Here is an 18,686-nt window from a genome sequence, read left to right on the forward strand (position 1 = left end):
GGCAGGATTTATTTGAACAGAAAACAGTAAGAACTTTGATGAATGAAAAGTAACACTTGTTTTGAACTTTCTATTCATGTGCCTGTGTGACATGGTGGAATCACTCACAATGCTGAACAAAGTCACAATAGTGAAATCAGGGACAAATCCCACCTCCCCTCTGTTGCTCTGGACTGCTGGAGGGTGAGTTATAAGTAGGATAATCACACCTTTCTTCTCCTCCATGGATCTTTATTTCTCTCAAAGCCTTGTCCCCGAGTCAGACCCCTGGGGGCCTTCCTCAGTGGCCTGCAGGAAGTGTGATAAGATGCCTTGTCACCACGAGGTGTAGAATCCACTGGGCCCTAATTGTTGCCTCCTCCAGGGTCAGATTGCATGTCTTTCCTTTGTCTCTCCTCCCTCATCCTAGATCTGATAGAAGGAGCTGAATGCATAATGGCTTTGTCCTTCAGAAAGAGGATGCTTTGTAAGTATTTTTAGGGGAAGCTTTTTTTGGAATGTGTTGCTGCTGTTCTCACGCTTCCCCACTGCACGCTTCCCCACTGATTTATATGAGTTCAGTGATATTTAATGGTTACAACTGATATTTTTCTAGCTGTGCAACCACTTTGAGGAGGAATGAGGTTCACTCCTAAAGGAGTAATAGTGGGTTTGGCTATTATAGGTCATTGGAGACCAGCTGTAAAGTAGTTTAGACGGTGATTTGAACTCCATTTCCTGATGGTTTGGTTTTGTTTACATGCCTTCTATCCTTCACCTTTTCACCTTTTTTATGGGAACATTTCTTGTGTTTCTGCTAGAAGCTATTTATCAAATAAAGGTTTAACGTTTGGTTTGTATTTGTTTCGAGCATCATAAATGCTGTTGAATGACGATGAAGCATTTGGCTTTTAAAATGAAACCGCCATATGACTCTTAAGTCAAAGAATTACAGAATTCCCTTATAAAGATCGTGTGTATAGCTTCTTTCTTTAAAGGACACACAATGTACCTTTTTTGCCTGCTCCTTTAAACCAACTAATTAAAAGAACTGGTTCATTACGGGCATTTTTGTGAATCGGACATTATGGCTCATGTCGTGTTCAAAATGCTGGTGTGTATTATTTTTTACGGCTTTTTATTTTCATTCTAGCGCCATTACAGAGCCCTGACAAATGTATATTTTAGCTCATTAATTTTGAATTATTTATGAATATTTGAATTTTATGTTTAGACCTACCACTCAATCTGCTCTCTGACTGCCCCTACAGTAAAAATTCACAACTTAAATTTAAACTTAAATGCTTCTACCCCCAGATGGAGAGCAGGGATTACAGCTGCGTAGTGGCACCCGAAGCTGGTGGAGAGCCTCCACCCATTACATATCTCTCCCCCCTTAGATTTATTTACAGAAAGCCAGCTGTTATATGATATTGGCTCAACAGAAATATTACTTCCCCCTGTCAGATTTCATCTACATGCATTATTGACAGACTGGCATATGGGCCCGACAGAACAGAAGTGCTCCCTCTGAAATGGGCCAGCCTCTTTTTTTTTTTTTTTTTTTTTTAATGAGATCACACTAAGAGCCATTTAAATATGTTGCTTAGCTACAAAGCACATAAGAACACACCAGTAATAGTGGAAGTGTTTGATTTCTGCCATACAGCCTTCAACGTGTTATATGTGAATAGACTGTTAGCTTGGGTACTCAAATACTTCTACATTGTTACTAGAATTACATAAATGCTTAATCTGTGGCTGTAGGACGAGGAAGCAACTGTGTAAATTAGTACCATAGCTTTTATCCTATGTTATTAAAGCAAAAAGCCATGAGAGATTTTAGCTTGAGTAGATGGTTCTGTGGTATGATTATAGAAATCTTACACCAAATGAAATTGTTTACAATTATAATAATAATCTATCTATAATTTAATACATTAAACTAATAAATCCATCCAGGTTCAACTATGTTTATATATTATTGAAAACATTTCTTGGACAGCATATTGTACAATTGTATAAGCTGTTTGCTTGCTAGTTTATTCAAAGCTTTATCTCTCATAGACCTGATGGTGTTTACATCAGTGCTTCATTCTGCCTTTGAAAGAGTCCTGGGAGATCCTAGGAAATTATTGATGACAGAGCAGTGTTAGGATTGATTGTTAAGTGGGCAAATTTGTCTGGCATGAATTCGCTCCATTAGCCAGTTCATTCACCATCTGGCCCAGGGCGGGAGCAGGCTGCCGGGGGGAGTGTGAAGCCTGGCATAAGGACTGGGCATCTACACCAGGCTCACCCATTCAGCCCTGAGGGCACCCCTTCTGACCTGTAGATTCGCCCATTTTTATCTCCTCCTGAGAGGTCACAAGAGGGACACCCAAAATGTAGCACTCTGTTCAATAATGCAGGTCATCCATCTGGTTCTGGTTATTTATTTTCAGTTAAGATGTCACAGTTCTGTCCTGCAGATGCACCGATCTTGACTTCACACTTTTGCCTGGCTCCAGGCACCTGTGAAAATCCTGTTAGGGGGAATCAATGCACTGATGCTTCCTGATGGAGTAGTGTGTGAATGTACCTCAGACCTCCTGTGTACAGTATATCTGAAGATAATGCAGTGTTTACTTTAATTTTGCTACACTGTAAAAAAAAACTGTTAATTTACGGAATTTTACTGTTTTATTTTACAGTTTTTTCACGTAATTTTGAAATACAGTTTAAAATTGTAAAATTACAGAAAAAGACTGTAAATGTACATATCCCATGTAAAATGAAAAACATGTAAATGTGCATAATGGCCCAAAAATATTTTTTGATGATTTTTTCCACATAACACACCAAAATCAGTGTGCTATATATATTTTTATTTGTGTGTGTGACATTAATAATATAATTTCATATTTATTAGAAAATATATATAACAGCTGTACAAAGGTTCACTGAGCTTATCAGGAGGTACTGTATTTAGTACTATTTACTGTAATAAAGCATGTCTTAATGAAGACATTTCTTTATAAATAAACAGATCAGCACATTTATATGTAGCCGAAGGTCTATTTTTTATTTAATCTTTATAAAAAAATAAATTAAAAAAAAGGACATTGCAACGCTGGATTGTCGCGTTTTTAACACAAAGGAACCAAACTGTCCCTGTTGAAATGTAAATATACGTCTGTGGTGTGAGATGTTTCCAAATTGATTGCAAAAGTATGGATCCTGGCAAAAGGCAGTGCAGGCATGTCATCACACTCTCAAATTACGCCTTGAATTTCCATTATTTGTCTCAAGCCAACACAGGTTTTTCTTTTGTCAGCTTATTCTAAGCAGAGTCTCAATAACTCGTTAACCTAGGATTTGTCATCTTCTTAACGTGTTTTCATAGTTTATGAAACTTATAGTTATACAACTCATAGTTGTTGAAAACTTACTTCCCAAAGGAATCAATTCGATCAAAGAATCGTATTTCCATACTTCTGTCAACTGACTGAACACATCTTCTTCCACTTGTCAAAGTAGTTCTGCTCAGTTTAGTGTTTTACGCATTTATTCTCACAGTATCGTTTCATAATGTGATATAATAATATAATAAGCTGATATTTAATTGTAAAATATATATATATATATATTTTAAATATTCGAACTGAAGGAATTCCCGCCCTAGCGCAAGGATACATTCTCATCTAAGCACGCAGTGGGGCTGCTGCGCGCGCCAAAGGAATCACTCGACCTTCAGTTTCACGCAACGGTCAATCTTCGATGTGAGATGAAAATAAGCAGGTAAAGTTCATGTTTTATCATTTTTGTCATTATTATATGTTATTTTTACTATATCGGAGTTCTAGCATTTAGAATGTTTACCCTTTTGAATCTTTAAACCAGCGTTTCAAACTTTGGCGCTTTGACCAGTGCCCTTATTAGTCATTTAAAATCTTCAAAAGTTTCAAATATAACGTTGGGTATTGTGTCGTTTTTTTTTTTTTTTTTTTATTATTATTATTTTTTGCTAGAATTTATCCGAATCTTACCACATACTTTTTGTAGTTGTAGGTTTTGTTAAGCTATATTGTCCCTGAGGGAAAACTGGATGGCTTTGAGGAAAATTAAGTCTTTAACTGTTAAGTTACGATTCATAATCGTAGGCGTCGTCTAAAAGCTCAAAATATTTTATTTTCCTAGGCGAGATTGGATGAAAATTCTGAATTCAAAATCAGATTCATGAGAACAAGCGCTTAAAGTGACTGAACTCCTCCGAGGACGATATGAAGCGTTAGTAATGTTATGTTCTTAGGCACTTTTCCCTCTTCGAGCAGCTTCTGTTTTAAGACACTTTTAATCAACCTTCTATATTAAAGCACTGTTATTGAAGCTGATAGGGATTATTGATAGGGACTCGCTGATAGGAATTCACAGGTGACACAGACAGGGTTCAGAACTATAGATATAATACATTTGTCAATATTTTTTTTTGTATTTTTGTAGATTGGCTAAAATTTCATATATTTACATGCTTTTTTTTCTCCTTACAGATAACTTCTGTAAGACTGGTAGTGAGTGAAATATTAACAGTATGTCCAACACCTGTTAAAAAACACATCACTGAGATTGCATGGAAGATGGCCATGGCTTATCCTGAAGCATTCAAAGATATTATTGAAGGGGAAGTTGTTGGAAGTGGGTATGATTCAGTCATCAAACAGCTGATTAACAGGCTGGACAATGTGAGGAGAGGAAAGACATCACTTTCTTTAAAGAGACAAGCAGCTGGCAACAGTGAAGAAGATACTTTGTGTAGAAAGAAGAGACTAGATAGCTACGGGTGTAAAAACTGGCAACCAGTGCAGCTACCAGCTAATGAAACGCCTGACACCCAGATATCTGTAAAGCAGGAAATGAAAAAAAAATGAAAAAAGAACAGTTCCATGATGCCAAAATTGTTGAGAATATGATGAGGGCCACCTTCTTTACTCAGCGAAAAGACATCATAAATGGGGTTGAAACCTCTGATCTGTTGCACGAATGGCCATATTTGTTTAAAACATCTGGCATGATGACTCACTTTAAAGAGCTAACTGCGATAGACTTTGAAGACAAAACTATAGCAAGTAAGTGTGCTAGAGTTGTTTCATACTTCAGATGTACTGACAAGACAGCAAAGATGCAGACCATCTTCAGGGAAATGGAAAAATCAAGCAAGAACTTGGATGATATCAACGCTGCTGGATTTCTTCAGCTACTTCTCAAGTACTTCAGCGAGAGAGAGGACCAGATGTTCCATAAAGTGGATCAAACAACCTTGCCATCTGAAGTAGACTGTGCCAAACTTCCGAGTACACCCTGCATAATTGTGTGTGGTATGTTTGAATATTTTTAAAGAAAAACTATTTAATATTTGCAGTAAGTTTATCACAGTGTTACTGATCTCTTCTTTTTCTTATGCATAACAACAGGAAGTTCACCTTTGACCGCAGAGAACTTCATGTTTTCTGTTGACCAAGTCGTCGTTAACGGCCACATCACCATCTTCTGTGATGCTCTGAAGTTGATGTTTGCTTCATATTACTGTTTGAACATTTCATACCCAGTAGACCAAGGAGGAACGCTAGAGTTTGTGCAAAGGTAAAAACACACACTCATACAATCACACTCACACTTGTGTCCTTACACACACACTCACACAAAACACTTTTTTCAACACGCACTGACTCACACATTCTTACATACACACACACACACACACAGTCACATATGCATCCTCACACTCTCACACACACACACACACACATCCTTACACTCACACACTATCACATACACATTCTCTCACATGCATTCTCACACACTCGCATACAGTCACACATGCATCCTCACACCCTCACATATACACACTGTCACACACATCCTCACACTCTCCCATACACACTCACACAGGCATCTTCACACTCACTCTCAGATACATACACACACTCTCTCACACACATCCTCACACTCACACACACTCTCTCACACAGGCATCCTCACACACACACACTCTCACACACATCCTCACGCATCCTCACACTCAAATACACACACTCTCTCAAACGTATCCTCACACTCACACACTCTCACATACACACTCACACAGGCACACTTACACACTCTCACATACACACTCACACAGGCACACTCACACACTCTCAAATGCATCCTCACACTCACTCTCAGATACACACACACTCTCACACACATCCTCACACTCACATACACACACTCTCTCAAACGCATCCTCATAGACACACAGGCATCCTCACACTCTCACATACACACACTCACACAGGCATCCTCACACTCACACACTCTCACATATACACACTCACACAGGCATCCTCACACTCACTCTCAGATACATACACACACACTCTCACACACATCCTCAGACTCACATACACACACTCTCAAACGCAAACTCACACTCGCACACTCGCACACTCTCACATATACACACACACACAGGCATCCTCACACTCACATACACACTCTTAAACGCAAACTCACACTCGCACACTCTCACATATACACACTCACACAGGCATCCTCACACTCACTCTCAGATACACACACACTCTCGCACACATCCTCACACTCACATACACACACTCTGTCAAACGCATCCTCACACTCACACACTCTCACATATACACACTCACACAGGCATCCTCACACTCACTCTCAGATACATACACACACACTCTCTCACACACATCCTCACACTCACACACACACTCTCTCACACACATCCTCACACTCACACATATACACACTCACACAGGTATCCTCACACTCACACAGGCATCTTCACACTCACACACTCTCACATATACACACTCACACAGGTATCCTCACACTCTCACACACATCCTCACACTCACATACACACACTCTCAAACGCAAACTCACACTCGCACACTCTCACATATACACACTCACACAGGCATCCTCACACTCACACACACACACACACACACACATCCTCACACTCACATACACACACTCTTAAACGCAAACTCACACTCACACACTCTCACATATACACACTCACACAGGCATCCTCACACTCACTCTCAGATACACACACACTCTCAAATGCATCCTCACACTCACACACTCTCACATACACACACTCACACAGGCATCCTCACACTCACTCTCAGATACATACACACACACTCTCTCACACACATCCTCACCCTCACACACACACTCTCTCAAACGCATCCTCACACTCACTCTCAGATACATACACACTCTCACACACATCCTCACACTCACACTCTCACATATACACACTCACACAGGCATCTTCACACTCACACAGGCATCCTCACACTCACACACACACACACAGGCATCCTCACACTCACATACACACACTCTTAAACGCAAACTCACACTCGCACACTCTCACATATACACACTCACACAGGCATCCTCACACTCACTCTCAGATACACACACACACTCTCACACACATCCTCACACTCACATACACACACTCTGTCAAACGCATCCTCACACTCACACAGGCATCCTCACACTCACTCTCAGATACATACAAACACACTCTCTCACACACATCCTCACACACACACTCTCTCAAACGCATCCTCACACTCACTCTCAGATACATACACACTCTCACACCCATCCTCACACTCACACTCTCACATATACACACTTACACAGGCATCCTCACACTCACTCTCAGATACACACACACTCTCACACACATCCTCACACTCACATACACACACTCTGTCAAACGCATCCTCACACTCACACACTCTCACATACACACACTCACACAGGCATCCTCACACTCACTCTCAGATACATACACACACACTCTCTCACACACATCCTCACACTCACACACACACACTCTCTCAAACGCATCCTCACACTCACTCTCAGATACACACACACTCTCACACACATTTTCACACTCACACACACACTCTCTCAAACGCATCCTCACACTCACTCTCAGATACATACACACTCTCACACACATCCTCACACTCACACTCTCACATATACACACTCACACAGGCATCCTCACACTCACACAGGCATCCTCACACTCACACACACACACACAGGCATCCTCACACTCACATACACACACTCTTAAATGCATCCTCACACTCACACACTCTCACATACACACACTCACACAGGCATCCTCACACTCACTCTCAGATACATACACACACACTCTCTCACACACATCCTCACACTCACACACACACACTCTCTCAAACGCATCCTCACACTCACTCTCAGATACACACACACTCTCACACACATTTTCACACTCACACAAACACTCTCTCAAACGCATCCTCACACTCACTCTCAGATACATACACACTCTCACACACATCCTCACACTCACACTCTCACATATACACACTCACACAGGCATCCTCACACTCACACAGGTATCCTCACACTCACAGGCATCTTCACACTCACACACTCTCACATATACACACTCACACAGGCATCCTCACACTCACTTTCAGATACATACACACACACACACTCTCACACACATCCTCACACTCACATACACACACTCTCAAACGCAAACTCACACTCGCACACTCACATACACGCACTCTCACATGCATACTCTGTCACACATGCACTCACATACACAAGTACACACACACATCATCACACTAGCACACTCTCACATGCAGTCAAACACACACACACACACACACTTTCACATATACTAAATGATTATGAATGTGATATTGCATAGCTTGTCAGTGAACATACACACTCTCACAAATGCATCCTTACACTCGCACTCTCACATACACATTCTCATACACACATCCTCACACTCACACATGCATCCGCACACTCAAACACTTTCACATACACTCTCAAAAACGCATCCTCACACTCTCACAAGCATACTCTCTCACACAAACACACACACTTAGACATTTTCACATACACTCCCACAAATGCATCATCACCCTCGCACACTCACACACATCCTCATGCAAACATCCTAACATACACACTCACACATACAGTCACGCGTGCATCCTCACACTCACACACTCTCTCAAACTTATCCTCACACACACTCACATACACATTGTCACACATGCATCTAGGGCTGCATGATTAATTGCATGCATTTGTAATGCCTGTCTCATTAGTAAAGCCGGTCCTGTGATTAGTAGTACATATCCATCACTTGTTTTCAAATGGAGAATGATCAAGTTCATAATCGAATGCGATTCATCTGCAGATGCATCTGACAATTGCATGCGATTAATTGTAAAGCCCTAAATGCATCCTCACTCACATCGCCACACAACACACTCTCTTACATAGTCATAACACTCTCAGTCTGCCTCACACACAACCTCTCACGTCTTTATAGCAAAAATCCACCACAAGCAGGCCCTTGGCAAGTTCTTATTATTCTACTTTTATTTTTAATATATTCACAGCATATGTTACAGTCCATGTTATATTACTAAGTAATTTTTTTTTCCATTCAACAGATGCCTTTTTAAGATGAACCCCGAGAAGGGATCAAAAGTGGAGAAGACAACATCAAGAAAGCAATCAGCAGTCAGTCCAAAGGTTCTTTCACTGATTAGCAAAATTGCAGACTATGAATGGATGGATTAAAAACTTTAAGTGTCAGATCTTCCATTGACTTAAAATACTGATAATTTTCTTTCGTGGTTGAATTATTTGTTGCTGTCTGTACACACACACACACACACACACACACCTACACACACACACACACTCATATGACAGCACATGGTTGAGATCCCTGATGTTAAGATGCCATTTGTCTGGGAGTCGTCTCTTTCTGTTCTGTGTAGAACGGATGCTTCCTGAACTCTACAGCTACACATACACATCTGACTGATGTTATTAGTGCACTGAGGATCAGTCTGAGGATTGAGTTGTGAGCGTCAGAGTGTTACTTTACTATCATCTCTACACTATTAGAGCATATATCTGTTGTCGAGGTGAATAATTTCTTCACAGGTGGTTCAGTTAAATTAAAGGACAATTTTAGTATAAATTGTTGTGTTTACCAAAATTGTTTTTACTGTGTGCTGTTGCGTTTATGATTTTTTTTTTAATATTTTTATTCTGTTTTGGCCATGAACAAAATGAATTGTAATATTGTTGAAGTTATGATTATTGGAAAATCATTGAACTTGTGCTATAATAATCTTTATACTTGTATATTGTTGCAGTCTTGAATATAGAATATTAAGAGTAAATTGCAGTTTTGAACAAAATGTATTGGTATGTACTTGCAGATAGGGCAATAAATTATTAAAACACTATCTTGCACCTATGTCTGATTATTTAAATTAAAGCAGTGTTAAATAATTTTGATTAAAAAAATAACTTCATGATAATTTAATGGTTTCCACAAAATTCATGTAAAACATCTTATTGAACATTAAAAGTGAAGAAAATACAGAAAATCTCATGTAAAATTACAGCAAAAAACTGTATTTTTGAATTACGGAAAATTACTGTTATGTAATGTGCCTGTTATTTTACGGTATTTTTCCGGCACCCCAGCTGCCGGAATTTTACCGTTTTTTTACGGGATTTTTTTTTACAGTGTAGGCTTATCTCAGTGTAATTAAATTAATTTCCCAGTGTATTAAATAGAACCTTCTGTTCTGTCATATTTAATTCAGATTCAGCTGTTTAGGTCCTGCTGAAAGATCATTCTTTCTTTAAATGATTAGTTCACTTCCAGAATAAACATTTCCTGATAATTTACTCATCCCCATTCCATACAAGATGTTGGATGTTGTCTTTCTGTAAGGTAAGGTTTTTGAGGAAAACATTACTGAATTTTTCTCCATGTAATGCTCTTTAATGGTGGCCAACGGGTTGAACTGTGGTTAAAAAGTATACATACATATATATATATATATATATATATATATATATATATATATATATTTATATACATATATTTCTTTTATATGCATATTTATATGTTAACATTTTCAGAAAATTTTATTCTGGAAGTGAACTAATCCTTTGAGTTGGGTGCTCAATGGGATTTTTGCCACGATTGTGGAATAAGGGACATTTCGGAGATCATAAAAGATTCATTTTGCCTTAGGACAGAATTGAAAGCTTTGGTTCACATATGCAAATTGATTAATCACCTTCACAATATCTTAGTCACAGTTAGATGAAGTTTTAACAATATCACAGTCATCATCTCAATTTTGTAAGGATGTCAGAATGAACACTGACTCTAAAGACTTTAAATACTGTACCAGTCGGTGCTGTCAGTCATGACCAAAGTCTTAGCTAAGAAGATCTCACAGCCTGTTCACTCCTAAAAAATACTCAGTATGCATATGTTCACCAACTGGAACTGCCATCATGTTTATTCAGCCTCAAACCAACAGACATGAAGGCTGAGAGCCTTGCTGAGCGTAACAGACTAAAGAAAAACGAAAAAATCTTCCCGAACCCAATCCTTTGAACAGTGGTTTACAGTGATGTTGCTGATAAGTGACGGTAACATTTTCATGTCAACAGGGTCTCAGTGTACAGAGAATCATGACCCTTGCCTGGACCCAAATTGGTATGCACAATACTCTAATTCATAGGTAAATAATGAGACCTAGCATACAAAAACTGGAATTTAATTTAAATTAAAAGACTCTGTAAATTCAATCAATCTAGTTCTTAATCTCATGTCATACATGGTTTGTGGCCTTAATGTGACCCCTGCTTTTGGCAGACCAGCTGCCCAGCAAGGGGCATTAGTAAACACCACTGCATCACACTCCACTGTAAATCACACTTAGCTCACAGTGCAAACATACACCTACTGACATCATCGCTCACATACCCCTCACTTTTCAGAGTACACACACACACAATACTGAATGTGTGGTTATACAGGACCCTTTTTGACATCTAACCTCCAAATGCATGCAGGGCCCCCACAGGACCCAGTGGCCCAGGTCACATGCCAGAGGCCGTTCAGCTCAGTGTCACTCTCAGTCATGTGTGTAATATGTGAGTGTGGCGCCCAGGAGGCTTATGGGGGATTGGCTTGTGATGTGGTCATCCCCTGCCGGGCATAAAGGAGCAGTGCTGTGGAAACAGAGATAGAGAAGACCAGAGTTCAACGGTCATATTTAGAGCTTGTCCTCGAGATACACATCTGAACGGTTCTCTGTCTGCATCTTGTATTTTCTCTCTCTCTCTCTCTCTCTCTGCCACTCACTGATCTGACATCACCAGGCTGCAGATGCCCGCTATTAAAGGCAAAAATGAGCTCTTGAAAAATAATTGGATGTGTTTACAGTGTTTTGCCCATCTGACACTGGAGTTGTGGCTGTTAATTCTGCCCGGGTAAAAGGCCTCGTGCTGTCTGTGTGCCTAGCCGGCTGATTGTTTGGAGAAGAGCAGACGGTCTGTCATAAATTGCAACAGTGATTTATAGCGGCGGCCATGGGAGGGTCAGCGTTCACTGTACTCAGGAGCCAGTGTATGTCTGTGTTCGAGTGGGAATGTCTGACATGTGCATCAGATTGTGAGCTAATGGCTCGGATCCAAATCTTGATGAGCTGCCTGGCTGTCTGCTGTCTTCATAGGCTGCTGCTTTCAAAAACACAGTGTTCTAATCTCTTTCATGTAATAGCGCCATCACATTAGCGAAACTGCAGTGAAATTTTGTAGACACAGGTAGTTACATGGTCTGTGGTGTAGTGATGCATTAAACACTGCTTACTTCACTTACTTCCACACCAAAAAGCATTCTGTTGGTGAAAACAATAAATTAACATTTTAATAGTTCAAAAAAATCTAAATCCTGTGGATTCCTATTACAATGACGTGCAATTTCACTGTAATCATGTAAATGTTATAGCATCTTAACTCTAAGTTTTGTTTCAACCAGGGCATGCCACGATTTTTTTTTTCTACACAGGTGGTTCCCAACCTTTTTCAACTCACGGCCCACACAACCAAACACGTTTGATTGCGCGGCCCACTGCAAAAAAATTAACTGGCCCCGCTATTGTTGGGTTAATAACTTTGTACTCAGAAGCTAGATTAGTAACTGTCTTTATTGAATGATCTGGCTATGAACTGAAAATAACTCGGGCTGGCACCACTTGGCACAACTGCTGTTGTTCTGTAGCATATGCAGCAAAAATATCAGATAAATGTTTTCTTATTTAATTATATATATGAAATGATGTTATTATGTTATGACTTAGACTTTTTAACATATATGAACAATATTATTATTTCTTTCATTAGTAATTGGCGGCCCACCTGCAATATCATCGCAGGTTGAAAACCACTGTTCTACACCACTGACTGTGAAATCACAATGATCACGTAACTGCACATTACGCATTAAATATATTCCAGTTGGCTATTTGGCCAGTTATTTGTTGTATCACATCTGTTTAGTACATGTTAGGCAACATCCTGATTTATAACGATTATTTGCACAGCAAGATTTGACCCACAACAGACCCATTTCACATTTCTTAGAAGCAGAAGTCATCATGGAATAGAAACTACAATAAATGTATTTTTTACATTCCCATTTTGCACTAATAGGAAAGGAATAAGTCCATGATAGCATATCTATGACTTTTCAAAATAGGAAGAAATATTGAGAGATTGATTACATTGGTCAGAAGAGAGCAAATTCCAAATTTGTTGGCACTCCGCTGTGTAATAAATACTCAAGCCAGGTTAGCTGACATTGGGTTTGGAGGACAGGACTTTGTACAGATGGGTGGTCTAATTCAGTGGTGGAAGTTAGTTTAATATATATTCTTTGAAAAAAAGTCTTATTTTACATAATTTGCTTCTCAAATTAATATTTCTTGTTTTATAGATATCTGGATAGCAAAATGAGAGGATTTTTGGGACTTTTGACTTGCCTGTGAAGAAAGAAAAACAACCTTTCTGAACTCTCTGCTCAGGGTTTTCTTCTTGGCTCATTTTTAGCAGCATCCTCACTCACTTCAGCTGAGCTTGTGCGTTCAGTATTGTAAGATTATCAATGTTTCTCAGTCCCCACAAGCAGAGGGATCCGATGCACAATATGAGCTCTAGATTTAACTGGAGGCCATTTCACTTCCATGGCTGGAGATTTGTAAGTGTATTAGTCACACTGGGGTTGTAGATCTGCGCCTCTTCCCAAGACTATTCACTCTGCGAGGCCGCTTGGGGGTGATTGTGTTTTCCAGTAATGTGTTGGATAATCCTAATGCTGGAGTTATGTTGAGGATGCGTGCCAGGGCCAGGACACTGGTGCATGGAGCAGATCTGGCCAGAACAGACTCGACTGGGCTCTGTCTGGCCAGCATGCTGCAGATGGCTAATGTAGGCCAGCACTCCTAATGAGATACAACAAAGGAAGCCCCTTTCTCAGTATGTTCTTTTTCTCACTCACTCTTTCTCTCCTCCTCCTCCTTCTCCTCTTTTCCTTAAGCAGATTAATTAGCAGTACTTTGCCTTATCGGCCAACAAAGTGCTCTCACTAAGTCCTTGGGGAGATCTCACCAGGGAGGCGCAGTCACTGCCCAGATTTTTTTTGGACTTTACTTTGTGTCTATATGCCTGTGTGAGTGTCTGTGTTTATGTGGGTTGTTCTGTGTATTCAGACAATATTGAGATTCTATGTGAAAGCTGTATTTGCATATGCAGCGTTCAACAATACTTTTACAAGTACACCAGAAATGTAAACATAAGAATGTATTTGCAACATAACAGAATGAATCATGTCTGTCTTAGTAAATCTTTCCAAAATTTGTGGATTTTTTTGCTTACAATTTCAGTGGAACTCACTCACCTTTAATCTTTTGGAGGCAACTTTCTATCAACAGTCAGTGCTGTTTTGTACATTATATAAGTGAGTGCCCAGTTTAATGATGTTTTTTATGCATTGCCATTCTAGCACATTCAGGTGAACCTTTTGGCATTTACAGATACCTTGAACATCAAAGTCTGTTTTTGCTGATTTATGGCGTACTGTAATGTGAACCATATAAGATCAGGTAGAACTGCTTTTAGACATTATGCCTCCAAATCTAAAACTTTTGAAATGAATTGATTGGAATTGAAATTAGGCCAGCTCCAAGCATTCACATTTACAAAAAGTAGGTGAAAACAAATCTTTTTGTTAGCTTTTGATAAGAGTATTATTGTTATTAATTATTAAATATTTTTCTCCACTTTGAGTTGCATTTTATGTGTTAAAGGTGCCGTACAAATGAATTATAAAATTATCATAATTATTAATACATTGACATATTACTATATTAACATTATTTCCTCTTGCTTTATACTTTTATTTACGAACGGTGCTATACAAATTAAATGTATAATTAATTATCTATGCATATACTTATTTTGTACTCCACTAACTTGCCTTCATATTCTTTTTCTCTCTTATATGTATAAAAATGCACAGTCGTGAAGTAAACTAAACATTTAGCTGCAATTGTACCACTTTAAGCTCTAAACCAGCTTATCATAATTGTGACATAAATAACAGTCTCTCTCCACAGTTTACACTGGACTAACATGAAGCCAGATCAAGGTCATTCTCATTTCAGAAAGTGGCCTTCCTCCTCGCTCTCCTCCCCCCATCAAACTAATTAATGCTTTATACTGGTCTCTTTAATATTAGCCCAAAATAGTGCTGGTGTTTGATGTTTAAATCCAGTTGCTGGGAAGTGTAAGCTAAGGATTTCATCAGCACCACAGGGCTTCTTTAGCCCCAATAGCGCAGGTCTCAGTGTAAATCTATTGCTTTAGATACTGTATGCCTCAGTAATCTGCTGTGGGGTGGGAGTAAAAGAGGGGGGCAGGAAGTATGCTTCATATTTTCATATTATTAGAAGAAAAATTAGTCTGGTTATGAGTTCTTGAGCTCATGTCAATGTGTAAGCTTCTCTGAAGAAGCTGGATGCCACTGAAGATTCACTAAACAATTATTTTACATTTCTGCCTTGCTTTCTTTAGACTCCGCCCCTTAATATCATCCGTTCCCAAGAAGAAGAGGACAGCAGCCAAACCGGTAGGTTGAATGAGAGCCCTGTATTATTACTGTTAATGTTTTATTTTCAATTTTAAAGTTTGTTTTACATTGGTACATTACTATGGTTATTCTTGTTGCAACCAGTTTGATTGGACCTATAGCCCTGGACATTAAAAACTAAATACATAGCAAAAATGTTCTCTTATGTTTTTGAACTCTGCACCTTATTTCAAAACCCAAGATCTAATGTGATTACTGAATGGCATCTCAGTGCAGAATTGTTTGTGTTCTGTTTTCTTGTTGACCTAATGAACAATAATTCATAAATATCAGCTTAAATTCACTTGATTAACCCTGCTTGACTTCAGTGTTAAATCCATCATGATAATCAAATACTTCATAGCTAAATGTCACGGCAGTAAATAGCGAACCAGCATATTTCACAATACAGGGTTAATATGGCATATACATTTAATTGAAAGTCAATATTTGTGATAATGTTCAAGCCAAGTTGATGGATTGCCTCTGTGGTTGCTGGATCTTAGTGTCTCTCTTCAAGGCTTGATCAAGCACCAATTTGGCCTTAAGTCAACCATAATGAAGTGTGTGTACAAACAGACAAAATAGCTGTTGGGGAAAAATCACGCACAACATGATTGCATGGGTCAACTTTGCTCTCTGCCCCATCCAGGTTGCTGCCAATATGTTCTGAAATAAATCAGTGTTATATATTGATTCAGTGATTCAGAAGAGAGTCATTTTTAACAAAGAAACATTAGCCATTCTCCCTTTGTTCCCTTTGTTGTTTTGCAGTGCTTTAGACATGCGTAAGGGGTCTTAGTTCAGATGTCATGAATATTACTAATGAATCGTAGAATGAAATTATACAGCATTACACAGAAAAGTGCTGGAATATTATGTTATCTTTTCCTTAATTTTCTTGTTCCTAATGAGATCCTTAATGCCCCAGCCTAGATTCTATAGCCATTAGGCCTCTGCTTGTCTGTGATTCCAGCCTGGGTTACTCACTCTGGGTATAACCTACAGGTGAGCTGCAGGGAGTCTTCTAGGCGTTTGCAGCCCCTATTACAAGAACCCCACTGCTGCTCATTTCCCCTTAACTGGCACTGCCTGAAGAGTGGCCTCACGGTACAGCGGCAAGTCTGTGCTATAATTACCACCGAGACTTTCATGCTCTTCCTCGTTTTCACAACATGATAATTGATTTAGGCCTCTGCTTCCCCTGAGCTGTATTTCCTTACACAGATGCCTGCTGGGAAATGTAGCCCTGATTCACTTAGGCTCGTTCTTTTTCGAATCAGCACACATTGCAAGCCAGAATCAAACCTGCATTTCCAACATAAGCTTGATTCAACATGTCAGATGCATTTATGCAGGCTACTACACTATAGTGCAGAGTAAGAATCAGCATTGAGCATTACTATAGAAAATATTTGTAAAAAGAGGGGGGGTGGGGTGGCATCAGGATTTGTTGCAGGCCAGATTCAAACCTTAATTTCCCACATGAGCACCATGATTCAACATGTCAGATGCATGTATGCTAGCCACTACACTATGATGCTAGCTAACATAGCATTTAAAATGGAATCGGAATTTGGATTGTGGAAAATGGAAATTAAACAAAAACGCGTTGCAGGCCAGATTCAAACCTTAATTTCCCACATAAGCACCATGATTCAACATGTCAGATGCATGTATGCTAGCCACTACACTATGATGCTAACTAAAATAGCATTTAAATTGGATTGTGGAAATTGGAATCTGAAATTGGATTGTGGAAAATGGAAATTAAACAAAAACTTGTTGCAGGCCAGATTCAAACCTGAATTGCCCATATGAGCAGATTTATTATGTTATGTGCACAAATTGTAGCTACTGTGGTGCTGACTAACAATCCTTTTTTAAACATTATTATGTAAACTACTTGGGAAAAACAGGAAATGGGCTTGGAATGTGTTGCAGGCCAGATTCAAACTTGCATTTCCCACATGAACATGATTTCAAACGTCAGAGGCATATTTTCTAGTCTCCACACTATGGTGCTAACTAAGAATCCGTATATTGAACATTATTATGGAAATTATTTTGAGCAAATAGGATCGGGACTTGTTGCAAGCCAGATTCAAATCTGCATTACCCACATGAGCAGCACAATTCAACGTGTTAGATGGGATAAAGACAGATTGCAGACCAGATTCGAACTGGAATCACCAACGCAAGCACATTTTATATCTGACAGTAAAATTTCACGGAAGCATTGTTCGTTTATAAACTAATATGTTGTCCTGTTCTAAAACATTATCTATTTCAGGTCACTCCCAGCATCACCCTGATGTTGCCCCCTGCAGCCCCAGAGCCCCCTCCAGCCCCCACCCCTCCCCTCGTGTTGGAAAGTGGGCCTGTGGCATATGATGAACCCGCTGAGGAGGAAGAGGAGAATGAGGAAGAGGCAGAGGTGTCTTGCATTAGCGCCATGGAGCTGATAGGTGGAAATGGTCAGTATGTCACAGCGAATTTGTAGTCATGTCGCTGAGAAGGATAATGAAAGTCACGGCTCAAGGGTTCAGTGATCAAGAGCTTCCTAGATTAGTTC

At 39.4% G+C, this 18,686-nt stretch overlaps 2 protein-coding genes across 3 annotated transcripts in view; both read left to right on the plus strand.

Annotated features, from left to right (window-relative positions):
- The window catches only part of LOC127938629 (transcription factor IIIB 90 kDa subunit), a 64,724-nt gene that overhangs the window by 44,545 nt on the left and 1,493 nt on the right, over positions 1-18,686 (plus strand). Inside the window, exons 17-18 of the mRNA XM_052535366.1 lie at positions 16,057-16,111; positions 18,405-18,588. Of these exons, the coding sequence (XP_052391326.1) occupies positions 16,057-16,111; positions 18,405-18,588 (239 nt within the window). The remainder of the gene's footprint in view (positions 1-16,056; positions 16,112-18,404; positions 18,589-18,686) is intronic.
- Positions 2,616-10,647, plus strand: LOC127938633 (uncharacterized). Of its 2 annotated transcripts, XR_008148759.1 has the most exons (4): positions 2,616-3,759; positions 4,509-5,333; positions 5,430-5,598; positions 9,552-10,647. XR_008148759.1 is itself a non-coding variant. In XM_052535372.1 (3 exons), the coding sequence occupies exons 1-3, from the start codon at positions 4,883-4,885 to the stop codon at positions 9,679-9,681; spliced, it is 750 nt and encodes a 249-aa protein (XP_052391332.1). In that variant the 5' UTR covers positions 3,971-4,882; the 3' UTR covers positions 9,682-10,647. The 2 variants fall into 2 exon arrangements, 1 of the variants encoding a protein (XP_052391332.1); XM_052535372.1 differs by lacking the exon at positions 2,616-3,759 and having other exon boundaries at positions 3,971-5,333.

The sequence above is a fragment of the Carassius gibelio genome, chromosome A20 (genome assembly GCF_023724105.1).
Source record: "Carassius gibelio isolate Cgi1373 ecotype wild population from Czech Republic chromosome A20, carGib1.2-hapl.c, whole genome shotgun sequence".
NCBI lineage: Eukaryota > Metazoa > Chordata > Actinopteri > Cypriniformes > Cyprinidae > Carassius > Carassius gibelio.

Bases quoted from the DNA above. Each gene is read 5' to 3' on its own strand.
- LOC127938633 (XM_052535372.1), top strand. From the start codon at position 4,883: ATGAAAAAAGAACAGTTCCATGATGCCAAAATTGTTGAGAATATGATG. The intron at 5,334-5,429 runs GTATGTTTGAAT...GCATAACAACAG, and splicing joins ACCCTGCATAATTGTGTGTG to GAAGTTCACCTTTGACCGCA. The intron at 5,599-9,551 runs GTAAAAACACAC...TCCATTCAACAG, and splicing joins ACGCTAGAGTTTGTGCAAAG to ATGCCTTTTTAAGATGAACC.